Source organism: Rhea americana, unplaced genomic scaffold (genome assembly GCF_003343005.1).
Source record: "Rhea americana isolate MKP2758 unplaced genomic scaffold, rheAme1 scaffold_264, whole genome shotgun sequence".
NCBI lineage: Eukaryota > Metazoa > Chordata > Aves > Rheiformes > Rheidae > Rhea > Rhea americana.
In genome coordinates, this window is record NW_028186384.1 from 354,066 (window position 1) to 370,431 (window position 16,366).

Below are 16,366 nucleotides of genomic sequence, written 5' to 3' on the forward strand. Positions count from 1 at the left end.
AATGGGAAAGTTTTTTTTTTTTTTTTTTTTTTTTTGCCTTTTTTAGTAAATAGGATGCCAGTGCTTTACAAAAGTGTCGGTGTCCACCGCTAAAGACACGTCAGAGACACAAATGTCCCTATCCGCAGCCTGCAAAACCGGCACCGATTCATCTGTAACGTCCTTGACCGCGGTTATGCGTAAAGAACATCTTACTGCTTTTTAGAATATTTTTATCTTTTGATCTCATTTTCCACCTAGTCCTGGCCTCCTCCCTAGTGCCGGGGAAGTCGCTTCGAATTACCGGGCTTCTCACAGGTAGTCTCCCACCTCCATAAAGCACTTTCGAGATCTTTGGATGAAAGGTGCGACACACTAAGTGTGAAATACAGGTATTCAAGTTCTGTACCTCACATCACAGGTCCAATAAAGTCATAACATTTGCTTTCTCCACCTGTTTTACTTTAGTAACGGGAGTCAAACAGAAATGACAGGGAAGAGAAGGAAAAATAACAAACCTGGAAGTCCAACCACTTTAATATAATTGAAATATATTCCACAGAGTATTTAATATATAAAAAGCAACATTAAAAGAGTATTGCTTTTTATACATACACACATCAAGCGCTCARAATTGGTAAATACCGGAATCAAAGCTGCCTATTCTACCTTCTGCCACGTTACCAGTCTRGAAGAACAAAATCAAACATCTTTGTCCTTAGAGAATCTCACACTTGTGCCTTACTATATCGGACTGACAACAACTCACTGCCGCATCTCTAAGTGCCTTCTTTTAACGGCACTCTTCCCGTCTTGAGCGGCTGATGAGCGTTGCTGAGCTAACCTGTGTGCTCCTACAGAAGTTCCCAGTGGGGAGCTGGGCACCACCACCATTTCACAGCAGCAATGTTGCTGTAGTTGTGACGGTCCAAACATACCTGGGGCGTGCACCTAAGGGTGCTGCGGTTAAAGCACTTACCTGTCTGCAGACACGAACCTGCACAACTTACGCAGATCAGAGCATAGATTCAAAACCCAATACAGGCACCAACTCCGTTGTCCTAGATCACTGGGAAGGCTTCTCTTCGTGCAATTGCTGGCTTCATTTCTTATACAACTTCTAACTGTTGTAACAAAATGTGACAAGTATACCACGCGGACAGTTTTTGCTATCGACAGTCCCAATTCACTCTCAGTACTAGCCATCTCGTACACTATGTCAAAAGGACATCCGCAGCGCATGCAGAGAGTACTAGTCCATGACTGCACCTTAATGCCCAGGCACATGTAGACTGAAGTCTAAATTTTAAAGGCAGTTTTAAACCTGGCATTTTTTTTTAACCTTTGAGCACTTTATTTCCTAGGTTTAAGCAAAGGCAATCTGTGGCTTCCTCCACTATTTGTAGGGAGTTTTAGGAATAGGGGAAGCAACAGGTATTTGTTCAGTTCTTCGCAGACATGTACTTACATGCCATGGAGGTAAGTACTGCTTCTGCTACTACTATGCTAAATCCCCATGTTAGGGAGGGAGGGTGGGCAAAAGCCTGTCCCACTGGTGCCTCTATTGCTTGGAGATGTCATTCTTCAGAATACTTCATTCCACGAGTTTTACAGGTATCTAGTATGTCAAAAATGTGAACACGAAAGTCCCTCCCTCCTCCTATTTTGAAAAGTACAGAGAATGAAATTTAGGGTGCAGCTACACATGTGTGCGTTCGAACAGAGAGCAGGCTGAGACTCCCCTGTGCGGAGTCCTGATCTTCCTGCGTTCTGTACAGGCTTGTCTACTGGGATGGGCAGAACTAAGACTTCTCTAAGTTATGCCCAAGTAAAAAGCATCAAAAATTCCATCGTTGCACAGGATCATGGCCATGCCCATTCTCCTCTCATCTCACTGGCAAAAGCATGATTTAAGAATCTCCACAAGTGGGATTGTTCAGGTGGGTTAGTTTTAATCTGATTCAGGTAAACTAGACGCTGCTGCTGGGTACACACCAGCAACAACACAAGAGAAACTGGCTCGGGAGCTTAATGATGCTCTATCGGAGCAATACTCTGTTTGTGCTGCTTATGAGCATAACCCATCCTCAACCTTCCTGTAAACATCTGGTTTTGTAAAGGAGGATTCAGAGAAAACCGGAAGCTACTACATAGATCTTTTTCTTTGCAATACTAATCTCTACAGTGAAACATTCATAACTGCTCAGAGTAAAAATATGCTACATCAAAACTGTATCAGCAAGCAGAACCTCTGTAACAGCTGGAGAAGAGTTTGCAAATAAAATCAGAAACTAAACAGCCAGCTTAAAAATATGCCACTGAGAACATATGAGAAAATAAATACGGTTGTCCTTTCTCTACAGTTTGGCAGACACTGGAATCAATCTCATTCACAGACTCTCCTCTTCTTGTTCCATGTTCCTGCTGCAATCTCAGCCTGTCTCCTCACTGAGGAATCGATCAGGCATGGATCTTCAGTCCGAGAAGCACGTGGTTAAGTCCCATCAACATAAATGAGAGCTAGGAATGTGCTTAAAAGCTTACCTGAAGCAGGTACCTGATACTTCTCAATTAAACATTAAATATTAGACTAGAACTAGAAAATAGGCCCTCATCCAGTCTACATTCTCACTACCAGCCACTGTAGAAGCAAGGACATCCGCTTGAGATCATTGTGAAAAGGCTAGCACACTTTAATGCTGAGAACTACACTGCATGAAGTGAACTGCAGGTCCATATAAAATACAGAAAGCGTGGGACGTTGTGCCGACTCTCCTGGGAAGCGTACACTGTTTGGATGGCAGACAAACTACCATAAAGACAGGTTCCAAACTGAATAACACTTCCCAGGGAATTAATTTACACTAAGTGCCACTGGTCCTTGGAACCAAACGTAATGTACAGTATATTAAAGCAAACACTAGCTCTACAGCTTGTGTTGGCCCATCTCTGCACTATATGAAGGAATCAAGTATTCAGACTCTTTACAACAGACTCCTTCTCTTTTTATACAAAGAAAAAATAAAAACATAAGTTAAAACAGCAATAAATAAAACCACAGAACGTGTATGTCCTGGTCAGCCCCCTTTGTGCATTCCAATCAGACTGGAGAGCTTCTCACAGTGCTCAAGTTTCAGTGATTCTGCTTTCTGTTTTAATCGTTCATCTCTGTATAACTTGGCCAAATTTGACAAATCAGATTCTGAAAGATGAAAAGAAGAAATATTAGCACAAACTTTGTAAGCCTGCTTTGAATAACTGTTTCTTAATGCTTTATAATCCTCACAACATGCTTTTTTATCCAGTTTATTTCAGTGATATTGGGAATGTTAAAAACCTTCTTTAATGAGAGGCCATGAGATTTAACCAAGCTAGCTACCTAAGAAAACAGTATTTTCATAATTGCTTGAAAACTCAAACGATTAAAATAAGTCAATTAAAAGAACCCAAACATGCTACCAGTAAAATACCTAGAGAACAACTATTGAAAACAAAAGTGAAACTGGTTATCACAGACTACAAGAAAATATGAACTATAAATATATATCCTAGCAGAAGTCACGTAAGATACAAAATTGTGCATTAACCATCTAAAAATATGTAAAAATATGTATATATGTAAAGTAACTGTGCGTAAAAGGAGGCGAGTCAGATACTATTTGGCCTCCTAAATAGCAATTGTCTTAGGTGACACCAATATTTACATTTAAATTACATCTCATCATGCATTAACCATTACTGGTGTTAATATATCACCAGGCACAGACTGACAGAGGTGAGGGGCTGCTCTGTGTGTATCAGTGGTACTTAAGTGAGAAGCCAGAAGGAAAGCAGAGCCTCATGACTACATTTCCTGTTGTCTCTCTCTGACAGCCATTGGGAGTATAATAAGCTAAGCAGAAATTACAGGACATACAGAAACACCATACCTCTCCCTGCCCACATAACTGAGAAATGCAATTATTCCAGCAGATCCATTCTGCAAGGGCCCAGAATACCCATCCAAATACAACTTTAAAGGAACAGTTTAGAATGTAGTATTTTCCGTTAAGCTGTATAGACTTTTTTTTATGCTGTGCTTCTTAAAATGCAAGCTCTCTTTGGCAAGAGGTTTGCCCAGAAGGCATTATAAATTAGTTTTTTGTTTGGTTGTTTTTTTGGTAATGATTATAGGAAAGTGAGCAGCTACATCAGGGACTTGTCTGAAAGGGCCGTGTGCACTTTCATTAATATAGTCTCAAGTGTACTCCATTTATTTTCTTCACAAAAGCAACATATATAACTGAAAGAAAGCCATTGTTTGAATGTAACTCAGAGAAGCTTCTTTTGCTGATTAGCTAAGGATGTCTTAATATAGCTTTCCCCCTAAAGAATAATTTAGATACAGGATTAGATGCACCTGTGAGAATAGCAGTAATTCATTTCTGAAAAGGTCAAAATTTCCCTAAGCACAAGCTACTTGATGAACTTCAATTTTTCTAAGAGCTTTTATACACCTTTCAAGTCTCTCATTTCAAATTCACCATTCAGACTGGAAAGAACATCTCAATAGGACAAACAATAGGACATCCCAACAGCATCTTTCATGTCATGGGTCCTCTGTCCCACTGAAATTTAAAGGCATTTGACCCTCTATACTTATTGAGAGGCTTTTCAAAATGACAAGCATGAACATTTTATTTCAGATCAGGAATCACTTTTCCAGTTCTTATAACTAAAATATCACTGAAGCAGAGTGCAGACATGGTAGACACAGCCTTGAGATGCCTTCAGCAAAACAGGACTCGGATATTTCCCTTTACGTGCAAAAGGCCTGGAGTACTGCAATGAAGAATCTCAGTTTACAGTTAGCTTTGTTTATTTTTCAATTTTTTCATACACAGTTGTTCCTTCATCCTTATTTGACTGAACCTTCTCTTCTTAAGGAGCTCTTTCCGCTTCAGAGTTCTTTGTAGAGCTCAGTGTCACTTCGTAATTGTGCTACCATAACTGAATAATCAGCAGATCTGGAACCTGCCTTCTTGTGTCGAACTGTGTTAAAGATTTCAGGGGACCACCAAACAGTGTAAGCAGCTTTTACACTCTACTCTGCAGTGGAGGGAGAAACACTACTACAGTAGCGTATAAAAGTCACCAGCTGAACAAAATACTGAAGTATTAGTTCCTTTTGAAGTTTTCAGTCAGATAGTTGGCCATTAGGTAACACTTTAAAAATTATCAAATCAACAGCTGTAAACCTAACATTTGCACCGGTACTGAAGAGAAATGCAACTCCAGTAATAAAACAAACAATACCATTAACAGACATTCAACTGACAGGAAAAAAAAATGACCACATGAAGCTGAACACTTAAATAAAAATTAATGGACCACAGGTATGAAACAACAGCTGATTAAGAAGCGTCTCAAGGTCTCCAGGGAACTTTTTTCACCATCACTCCATCTTGTATTCAAAGTTTATTTTTACAAACTTAGCTGTACTAAAGTTAGCACAGTCTCAGCTGTATTCATTACTGGCTTGCTGGCCCAGATGGCAATCATTCTGAAAACGCTTTTTCAATTACAGTGTTATCCTCAGGCTACTGCTAATTGTGGATATTGCAAGCATATTTGCAGATGTGTGACTAATATATACGACAGTTAATTCTGCGTGTATTTCTGCTCCTCAGTTAACTTAGAGCCTGAAATGACAACGTCATCATAGGTTCACTTGCTAGATACACAGGGATTTTTGAGAGCAGCACTCCTTCGTATCTTTACACGTGGATTATACAGGATGTAAAAATAGAAACCGACATCTGGTGGTCTGCATGAAGCACACAGCTGTGTAAAGGCACATTTACCAGTGCAGTCAGTGGCATGAGGACACAGCTCCAGCGAACCAGCAGCCTTTGCCGTCTTGAGACACGCAGAACTGCTGGATGCTACGGCCCGCGGCGCGCACGCGCTCTGTGGCCGCCGCTGCCAGTGGCTGCGTTCACTGTCCCTCCCTACCTCTCCATGCGGTTGTACAGACAAGGATGCTCTCATCTGTTGCCATTCCCAGTGAGGGCTTCTCTTTGGCACACACTGTCACTATGTGCACATGACAAACGAAGCAACTTGGGCTGAAAGCTTTAAAATGTAAAAACCTAAGGAGGAGCATTATTTGTGTGCATTACTTGGCATTCGATGCTGGATCGTTTCCCTCTGACCCTCAGCCCCTTTTAGACTTGCAAACCCTGCTGCCCCTTTTGGGCACGGCACTCCTTGGCTCAAAGCCTACATGAAAGGGACAATATAGCAATTTTTAGTAGCACTAGGTCAATTACCAGGATTTTTTTCCCCCCTTGGTTTATGCTTATTAACAGCCATATTGTACCTAGAGACTGCTACCGTCAGCTCGAGATGCTCAGAGATCACAAGTTAAGCACACCAAAACTTAAGGGATTGTTTGCATCTTTCTGATTTTATGTCTTTGGTTCTTTTATTTTTATAACTTCACTTCTCTTTAAAAGCATGATTCCTAATTTTTATGTAAAATAAACCGCCTCTAGTCAAAAGAAAAAAACCGTTCTCATCAAAAATCAGCAAACAGTTTGGAGTTAGCAATACTATCGTTACCTCTTGCTCTGGATTAAGCATATCTTGTTTAGACAAAGCGCATACTACCATGTTTATGCTATAATGATCTGATTGGTAGAGAAACTGCAAACAAGTGCAAAGTCAGTTTTTAAATAGTGTGCTGAGAAGTGTTTTTAAAAGAGCCATTAAAAAAGCCTAACTTACCACCCATTATTAAAATATTTACACAGAAAACAACTTCTTAATTTCCTTCATGCACAACAGTATTTTGTATTTACTCATTTTAAGGTGATGAGTACTTTAGCTGAAAAGAGTCATCCACAACATCTGAACTTCAGCTACTCTTTGTAATTTGATTTCTGCAGGGTTTTGAAAGTGAGAACATTCCATTTTCAATGGTATGCTGAATTAGATGGTAGTAATTAACAAATAATGCATATGGGGTTAACATACACGCCTTTATGTTCGACTGACAGCATTAGAACTGATATGAGATTTTTGAATACTCGGACTTTAGTGCTCTCACTTTTTGCATTCAATTCTTGTTTTTAAAAGACAGTCTTGACTATGATGAAACACATGATCTCAAATGCAACTAAAGATAGAAAATGCAAATAAGTGCATTAAATAACCACAAAGTACCCTCTCTGAAAACAAATACCAGTAACAGTCCACTGCAGATTTCCAAAACATACCCAAATAGGTTATGGACTCTCTTTCTCCAGAAAATTTGAAGAAAATATTAGATAAATTTCTCACAGAGATAGTCTAAGGCATATATGCTTCTTCCTCAGTGAAGGAAGAGTGGAATAAGTGATCCTTCAAGATCTTTTCTAGGCCTAACAATCTATCAGAGAAAAATAAGCATGGTGAATTATGTTTAAAACATCATCAAGTAAAGAGCTGCTTAAGCATAACAACTCAGTGGAAAAGAATGTCTCAAATGTTCAAAGCCACTTTCCACTTCTCTGTCAGAATCACCTAAAATGAACTTTGATAGACTCTTAATAACAAATTCAGTGCTAAGACCAGATGCGAGTGCAACAGTTTTTTTTTCTTTAAAAAAGAAAAATTTATGTGCTTTGGAAAATAAAGCTAAAAATAGCAGTGCTTTGCAAAGTATAGCCATGAGGCAACTATAGATGGGTTGTATGCACACGCCTGTAACAAAAATAACTTACTTTGTTGTTTCTCCTTCCAGCAGCTGGTCTGAATATAGTCTATGTAGTCTTTTTCAACAGTTTTTTCTAGCTCTTGAAGCTCCACACCTTGATAATTCTTTTCAAAGTTTTTATCAACATAGTAAGGCACCTGCAAGTTCTCTGTTTCTCTACTAATAACATGGCCTATGGACCTGTGAAAACAGCACAGAGAAAGAGATTTTTAAGCAGCTCAAATACTAAAAAAAAAAAAAAAAGAAAGAAAAAAAAAAGAAAAGAAAAAGAGAGCTGTTTCTCCATATTAGTATTTCTAGCAGAAGTATTTACAGCTTCTCCTCTACAGTAACTTTCTGCAGGACTATAGCTCCCTCAGCCACCCAAGAAGGCAATTACAAGTGTCAGGCACAAACTTCACTACAAATTGAATTCACTCAAAACTCAGGTGAAAACATCTCATACTTAGAAATATCTGCAGGGAACTGATTCAGAGCTGACACTGTTCTTTCCAAATTCTGTGTTTGTTCTCAACAGCTCAGTCAAGACACTTCCAAAGCATAAGAGCAAATTTTACTATAAAAAGAAGCTCTACACACCTTCTTCTGTTTACTGGTAATTTCTGGCAAGCTATGTACAGAAATCCATGGGAAATTATGACAAATATAGAGATTACAGGAAAGGCACATGGCCCAATATTGCTTACGGTATAGCACAATTAGACTTGCTTTTTTTTCCCTTGACTTCTGGATCCTTTAGTAGCAATAGGAATGTGCAGGGGAGATTCTAGTTGCACTTCTTTTTCGGGTTTTATAATAATAAAATAAGCGAAGTGGTGTATGGATTATCCTGAAACATATCCTGCATGTAGAACTCTGTYGCTGGATTAAACTATTCTCTTCTACTGAACTTCCTTATTTGAACAAAGATATCCAGGCATTTTTTCAAATCATTGCCCAGAGAAAGACGCAGGCAGCCAGAAAGCAAAGGATACCCTTTATTGAATGGAACTCAGTTTGCCCCTTCATCTTTTGTCTGATGGACTCTTTTCCTTCTTTCTCACTATGTTGCAGAGGTGTATGCTCTCTTTTTATAAAAATGTTTTTTTTAGTAGGGTTGGTTCTTCAAGGATATGATTTAGAGAAAGAGGATCTGTAACTGTTGATGCTGGGCTCAGGCCTGACTATCTCAAATCAACAGGACAAGGGGAGGTAGAGAAGGAAAAACAGGGGGGATTAGCTGCTTAGGGGCATTGTGGGACATTTCACTTGGGACTAGTACATCTCAGAACAGTGGCTGAAAAAGACATCGTGTTATGAGGCTAGACCTACACAACGACATCTTGTGGTAAAAACAACAAAGGCTGCTGGGCCAATTAAACTGTATGATAGTGGATAGTATACAGGCCTAAACCTAGATCTACAGCTTTGCCCCTCAAAGGGTGCAAGGAGAGTTTTTAGAGCACTCTGCTTACTGGTGTTGGTGGCCTACTAGAGCAGGTCCCTACCCTGTGGTCCTTCAACAGGTGCCAACTCCCACTCCTTTGTCAGTAAGAGCCAGGGAAGATAACTAAACTGGTCAGGCCTCTCCAACAGAAAAAGCTTCTGCTTCCCTCCTCCCAGCATTAGATGCTGAGCAGAAGAGCAAGGAGGTTTTCCTCTGCCCCACAAACTCAGATTACAGCAGTCCTAGCATTCCTTGTGTTTCCAGAGCTGACCAATTTAGTTTGCTCCCGGCAAACCTGGGGATTCTGCTGCTCCTTTGCAGATGTTAAACCAGGGCATTTCAAGACAAATAATTTGTGGAGCTCTGCAATTCTTCCAGTGGAATTCAGGCCCCAGTGCAGATAATTAAGACCGCAAACAACAGGCCTGATTTCTTAATTACTTTACATGGGAACCTCAGAAGTTGTCCACAGATCCTTTGGGACTACAGACAAGAGGCTGATAACTATTGTAGCTGAGCAACACCCGCATTCCTGATGCCACTATGCAGAAATATTTCACAGCAGTTGGGAGACCTCTCTGGCTCCATGCCCATTTGTTCAGTACAAAGCACAACAAAACTTGCCATAACTAATTTCATAATGATAATACTTAGGAGAAGCTGGAACAGGTTGCCCCAGAGAGGTTGTGGAGTCTCCTTCTCTGGAGATATTCAAGGCCCACCTGGATGCAACCCTGTCTAACATGCTCTAGGCGACCTGCTTGAGCAGGGAGGTTCGACTAGATGATCTCCAGAACTGATTCCATGAATTTGTCAATATAAAAGGATTGTGAGTATTCCCTTATTTACAAATTGATAACATTTCTAGAAAGAATAGAACTGAACAGTAACGTCCATTTTTCTATCGAGACCAACTTCCGTCTACCTTCTTAACATAAGCACCAAAGACCAGGAAGATTAGTTTTTAAATGACTTACGATTTGTAAAATAGACTGTAGGGTGGGTTAGTTGCCATCAGCTGGGTTATAACGGACACTATTATTATTATGAAAACTGGCATCAACTGAATAAATGCAGAATACGAGTTCTGAAAAGGACAACAAAAATTAGCAGACAGCAAAAGATACAGGTAGAAAAGGATGTATTTGTTCACAGAAGCAAGGCTATGATAAGCAGATCAACAATATATCAAATGCAAACTGAAAAGAAAAAAAAAGAGGAAGTACTTTTGAATTTAGGGAGGGATGGCATTTGAATTTTAAAATAACTTTATTAATAATCTTAGAAAACTCTTTAAATTCATTTTCTTCTAACTGCATTTTCATGACAATTCTTTAATCCGCAGCTTTCTCCACAAGGCAGTAGATGCCCACAGCATTGTGCCTGTCAAATGACCAGTTGACAATCCAAACTGAAAGAACACTTTGCAATCCCTATCTACACTTATGGCTTTCTTTGCAGTTTATAAAGTATATTGCATGTATTTTTAAAATCCTAATCTCTGTACAATCACTGGATAAAACTGCTTAAATGTAAAGGGTTAAGAGACCAGAGGCAGGATGCAGGTATTTGGGTTTTTTTTTTTGTTGGCACGAATTTCGTAAAGCAAGAAACTGAAAAAAAGCTCTAAGGACCAAAGAGTTCTGCTAGTCATGGAACAAAAACAAATCCTAACTTCTGCTCTTCATTTTATTTTCAAACTATCTTTCTAAAATCCCTTTTCTAATGAGAAGCAAAAAAAAATCTGCAGCTATTAGGCTTTCCTCTCTATCCTGGGATAGCAACAAGGACATCTGATTTACACTAGGTGGGATCTATTTGCCATTGCTTTGCTGTCTGAAAACTTACAGTCTTAAGTCCATCATCTCATCTCAGTTCTTTTCAAAGCTTGTGTTTAAGGAATTCACAGGGAAGAAATTATCTCCCCTGAAGAAAGATCTTGTTAAGTTACATGAACTGCCTCCAGAGGAGTACTTTTCCGAAGATAGGCAGCATGTGTATATGCATGTGCATGCTAACAACAAATAACCCACTGTGCCTCCTCTACAGGTTTCAGCTAGCAGGTCTACATCCCTGCCCTGGATAAAGCCTGTGCAGCACCTGCGCAGAAACTGCTTGCCAGTTTACTGAAGGACTGAACACATCATGTAGACAAGCCAGTACTTCCATATTTAGTATCAGTCCACATTTGGACTAATAGCTGTTGGATTACCAAACCATTAGAACTGGCAAAAAAACAAACACCAGCAAAAAACTTGATGGCAGGAACTCTAGAGCCTGTGACCCTACCAATATAATGTATTTTCAAGGTAGTGATTAGTAAGAGACAAATAACGTGGTTATTTTTGAAGTCATCCACTATAGTTACAGCATTGCTGGCACGGATGGAAACGTTTGTACTGACTTCAGACGTGTAAGTGAACCCCTCTGGTGATATATTTAAGCCCATGTATCCCTTCTCCTGGCTACCTGTGGCCTGTTTTCTTCCTCCTCTTGCTCCTGTGTCCATGCTCTCTCGTTTCGGTGCCGCCGTGGATAATAGTGAGCATCTCTAGCTACATTTGAGAACATATGGATATTTCCTGATAGAAGAAACCAAGGTAAGAGTCATGATTTTCATCCAATTGCTGATACTTACCTGTATTTTTCAGTTCCTGGTTGATTATCCAGACTTAGGCTACAAAGAGCGAATTACGTATGAGACACCTCAGAATGAAAAGTGCAAATGCACTTCATACTTAAATACCAAAATAATATGACATTCCAAAAAAGCATTCCAGGGAAACTGTAAAATTTGGTCCAAGACTATCTGAATTTACATCAAACTGCAGAAGCTTGCCATAATTTTTATTACTGTAGGCCATACTTTAATATTAGTTTTATCATATCCGTCTCCAAGATGGTAGTTTGTGTTGCATCCCCAGGCTTTAAACAGGAAAATTGTTCTGCTTCAGTCTGTGGATTATGGCTCCCATAATTACTACATATGCTCTTCTACACTCATTTCTACTGTCTTTTCCATCAAGCCTTTAATACATTCATTCACTAAAAAATCTCTTCCCTCATTATAAAATCATTAAAAGTTTTTTTTTTTTTTTTTAGAGAAAGTACAATTCAAGATTCCCTTCCTCGCACACTGAATATAGCTGTATTTTTTAAAAAATTCTAAAATGAGGAAAGAATAGCAAATGTTGTTTTCATTTGAAGCTTAAACTCTGACTATACTATCATATGAATATCTTAATAGCAGCTATGCCCTCCTCTTTTGAAATTCAAAAGCTCTTTGTAATAGAGAATTAAAACTTACAGCCTTATGACAATAGAAATGCAAATCTATTTTTAAGCCTTGGGAAAAATGACACAGCTTTTTACACTCTTATAGCATCCCTTATCTGATCTTCTTGAAGAATTTTGCAAGTGTTGTCAAATTATTGTTGTATCAAGAAACCTGGCAGAGAAAAGTGACCTTTCTTATTGTGTAAAAATATTTTTTTCCTTGCTTGTTTAATGACTACACCAAGGGTCTAAGCACGTTGGCAACCATAGTTCCAACTGAGCACTTTAACAAATTACAGCAGCCAGCCAAATAATGCTAAGAAAAAATAAAGTTTCTTTCTATCATCTAATGCTGCTCAGACAGTATTTCAGAAAGCTGTGAAAAAACAGAAGTGAGCACAGGAGGGGTAGGAGTGGCTTTTGCAGAGTGCCTAGAAAAAGATTTCCTAAGTCCTAAGCTTCTCACAGAATTTCTGCTAGCAGTTTCTTTCCTTCCATGCATGCTCTTCTATGAGAAGGGAATCCAGCTTGTAGCCTCTGCCCATTAGAATTGCAACAGTAAGCTATGCGGAGTGTCACCTTTTAGACTTGTAAGTTGACATTTACAGATACAAATTTTAGTATTTTTTCACTGAATTTCCACAGAAAAATGTAGGGTAAAAACCTATCAACAAAAAGCCACAAACATCTCCATAAGCTATTTAAGCAAGTTTAACCCAGTATCAACATTTTTCACTCAGAGTTCCAGGAAACCTGGTGATAGCAAGGTGTCATGAAATGGAAAACACTAGCACAACACTAGCTTAGCACAAACTTCAGGGTATACACACAAAGTCCTACTTCACTTTATGTCAGTTTAAAAAATATTCTCTTTATATTACTCATCTGGGCACCCTCTTACTAGTAATTCTCTTGCTAAGTAGAAATTGTGTGGACTTTGCCTGCTCTGAGAACTATTGAACTGATTTTCAATAATTAAAAAGTCACTTTAAGGTTAGGAAAGTGTATATAAATTTCCTCCTCCTAAAGGGTTTGGGTCTGAACTACTGTTTCCTACTACTGATAGCTATTACTACGAAATTCCCTTTTTGCTGTTCTTTGCCACAGCGATAAAGATTTCTATTTACTTCTTCATGCTGGTCTACCTGCTAGACCTGCCAGCCCTAGTACCCAAATTCTTTTTGTGGTTCCCCAGGTACTCAATTTCCTGTCCTCAGCTCTGAGCGTCCCCTCCACCAGAAGCAACACTGCAACCACGTTCTACCAGAGGCCACATCTCATTAGTGGTCGAAGTGACCGGCAAAAGCAGGTACACCTTCTTGCAAAGTCAGCGGCAATGATGTCAGGCCGAGTTTGGCCTGCTTCTGCAACCAATAAATGTACATTTTAAAACAATTTGAGATCCCCTTAGCTGCAAGATGCTATCACACAGACTGAGGTTACAAGGTGCTTGTAAGTAATTATCTGCATCTCTTGCTTAAAGTTTTAGTAATTGGTATGTGCATTGGTTTATACTATGCCTTGGAGGCATGAAACAGTATGCAAGAATGCTAACGCAATTTGACAAAGACTGCTGAACAAGAATACCAGCAAGGAAGAAGCTTGGGGCTCACCATATCTTTCCGAGGCACCTTTAATCCAAACTGGCATTCCACTAATCATGCAACATGCCATTTTTATTACAAATCCAAAAGCCAAGGTTGGACTGAGACACATAGAGCTGCTACAGGTGTAGTCACTACTATTCCGAATAACCAGTAATGGACAAAGTTATGCCTTTCAGTGAAGGTTAGGTTAAAAAGTTGTACACAAGCTGGTGCAAACTAAAAGAACATGTATGCATTCCTGCTTATAGAGGCACTGGGACCACAATGCCTCTGATCCCTTCCCAGTCATTTTTGAAAGAAAGAAAAAGGAAAAACCCAACCATTTCTGGCTTCAGGCAACGGACAACAGGGAGAGGGAGAAAAAAAAAAAACAGTCAGCTACTGCTGATGTTAAAATGTGGCCCACTCAAGAATTACATTGCCTAAACCTTTGCTGAATCAAAACGATCCTATCCCTAACCAGTTCTGTCTGAAATTTGGAAGAGAGGCTGGGAGGTTATGAACTTGCCCCAGCAGCAGCAGCAGCCATTATCCTACACTTTAAACTTTCTCTTGTAGCAGCACTCTTGGACAGCAACGTTGGTTGTGCATTAAAGGAGATTCTCTAGGCATAAAAGCTAGGGAGGGAGAAAAGAGTAAATCCAAACAAGTTTTTGCTCTTTCTAGAGGTACTATCAACTCACCAAATAGTATTAAGAGAATCTAAACTTAATTTATGGTTAATATCAGTTCCTTACATTTCAAGAACTCCGCAGACAGATACTAACCTGTAGGAAAGTGCCCACCAAAAAAAACATTGAATATTTCTTCCGGTGTGATGTCTGCTTCAAATTCTGTGTAATAATTATAGTGCCTGGCCTGGCCAGTGCTGACATTCTCTTGGTCACTTCCAAATTCATCATATCGCAGTCGTTTTTCAGGGTTGCTCAGAACTGCAAAAGCATTGCCTATTGCTGCAGAATGAATATGAGAAATGTTACACATGCGTATCAAGTACTATCTCCAGATCTATGGACTTTTACAAACAGAGTAGCAAAAGGCCAAAACAGGCACAGAAGATTTGTGCTTGACCAAAAATTAACATTTTATTTTTGAAAACTACATTTATAAGACATGTTACAATACTAACATTAACTGTGATGGAGCCTATTTCATGTTATTACTGACAGTAGAAGACAGACAAAATATTGAAGTATGTGGAGAAAGATCAAATACTCAATAAACTAATGCAAGAGAGTCCATTTAAGAAATCTGCCAGAGACTGAGTGAGAACTTAACTTTTTATCACATTAAACTAAGTACTGACACAGACGGAGCAGTGCACCTCCAAATACAAAATTGCTAATACCATGCTAATAGCTGCAGAGGTTTATTAAGATGCAGAACCACGTTCCATTTTTTTCTGTTAGCAGAGATTGTGAAGCTGTTCTAGCATATTTATTTTATAGTGAACTTCAAACCACTCAGAAGTAGTTTGCTTAGTTCATCTTCTTCCTCAGTCTTTGAAAGAGCACAGCTGTGATACAAGCATAACACAAAAATAAAGAAAAACCCTTCACAAAGTCCTTATTCTAATATACAATGAATGCAAACCTTGCTTTCCTAGATCTGCCTGATAATGCTGCTGTGTATACCTGCAACACAGTAAGGGGGAGGCAGAAAATGTAATCACAAGTTTAGATGCTAACATTGTTGATACAGATTTAGACTGCAACATTAGTGGAAAATCCAGGATGCTAGACTAAAATTTTACAGGTTTGCATAATTCCTGCTTTAATTACAACACAGAACCGTTACTGATTGCAAAACTATGTGCTCTCCTATACGGCCAATATTATTCGCAAGAATTTTTTGGAAGCAGCAGCGGTATTTAGGAATGAGATTGGGATACCTCTGCCCTTGCTTCCCATGGAAGTCTGTATTTTGCACATCTGCCTTTTGAAGGCAAAGCTTGCAGAGGAGCTGCAGGATTTTACCAAGATATCGCACGCCTGCCCGAAAAAAGGCCGGGTTACGTGAGCTCGCGCGAAGCTTTCACACGAGGCGCAAAGCCGCGATCCCGGCGCGGTCCTCGCTCGTGTTAGCCTCGATCCGTTACCTGACGGCTGCGTGACGCCTCGCGTACCTTTAAAGGCCTCCGTGGCGCCAGGAGCACGGTTCTTGTCCGGGTGGAACTTCAGGGCCAGCTTGCGGTAGGCCTTCTTCAGGTCCTCCTCGCTGGCGTCCCTCTCAACCCCCAGGATCTCGTAGTAATTCCTGCACCGCTTTATTCTGCAAACGAGCACGACACCACCGTCACCGGCCCGCCTCCCTCCAGGCCCCGCCGGGCCGGGGGCGCCG

The 16,366-nt window shown here is 39.8% G+C and overlaps 1 protein-coding gene across 1 annotated transcript; it reads right to left on the reverse strand.

Moving 5' to 3' along the window:
- Nucleotides 1–498: 498 nt before the first annotated feature.
- On the reverse strand, nt 499–16,359 carry DNAJC18 (DnaJ heat shock protein family (Hsp40) member C18; the record flags this gene model as incomplete). The annotated part of the gene is made up of 6 exons (XM_085307817.1): nt 499–3,181; nt 7,725–7,897; nt 10,121–10,230; nt 11,613–11,725; nt 14,794–14,979; nt 16,152–16,359. Coding segments are annotated over 6 exons (915 nt in total), but the record flags the coding sequence as incomplete, so codon positions are not given.
- Between the last annotated feature and the right edge of the window lie 7 nt (nt 16,360–16,366).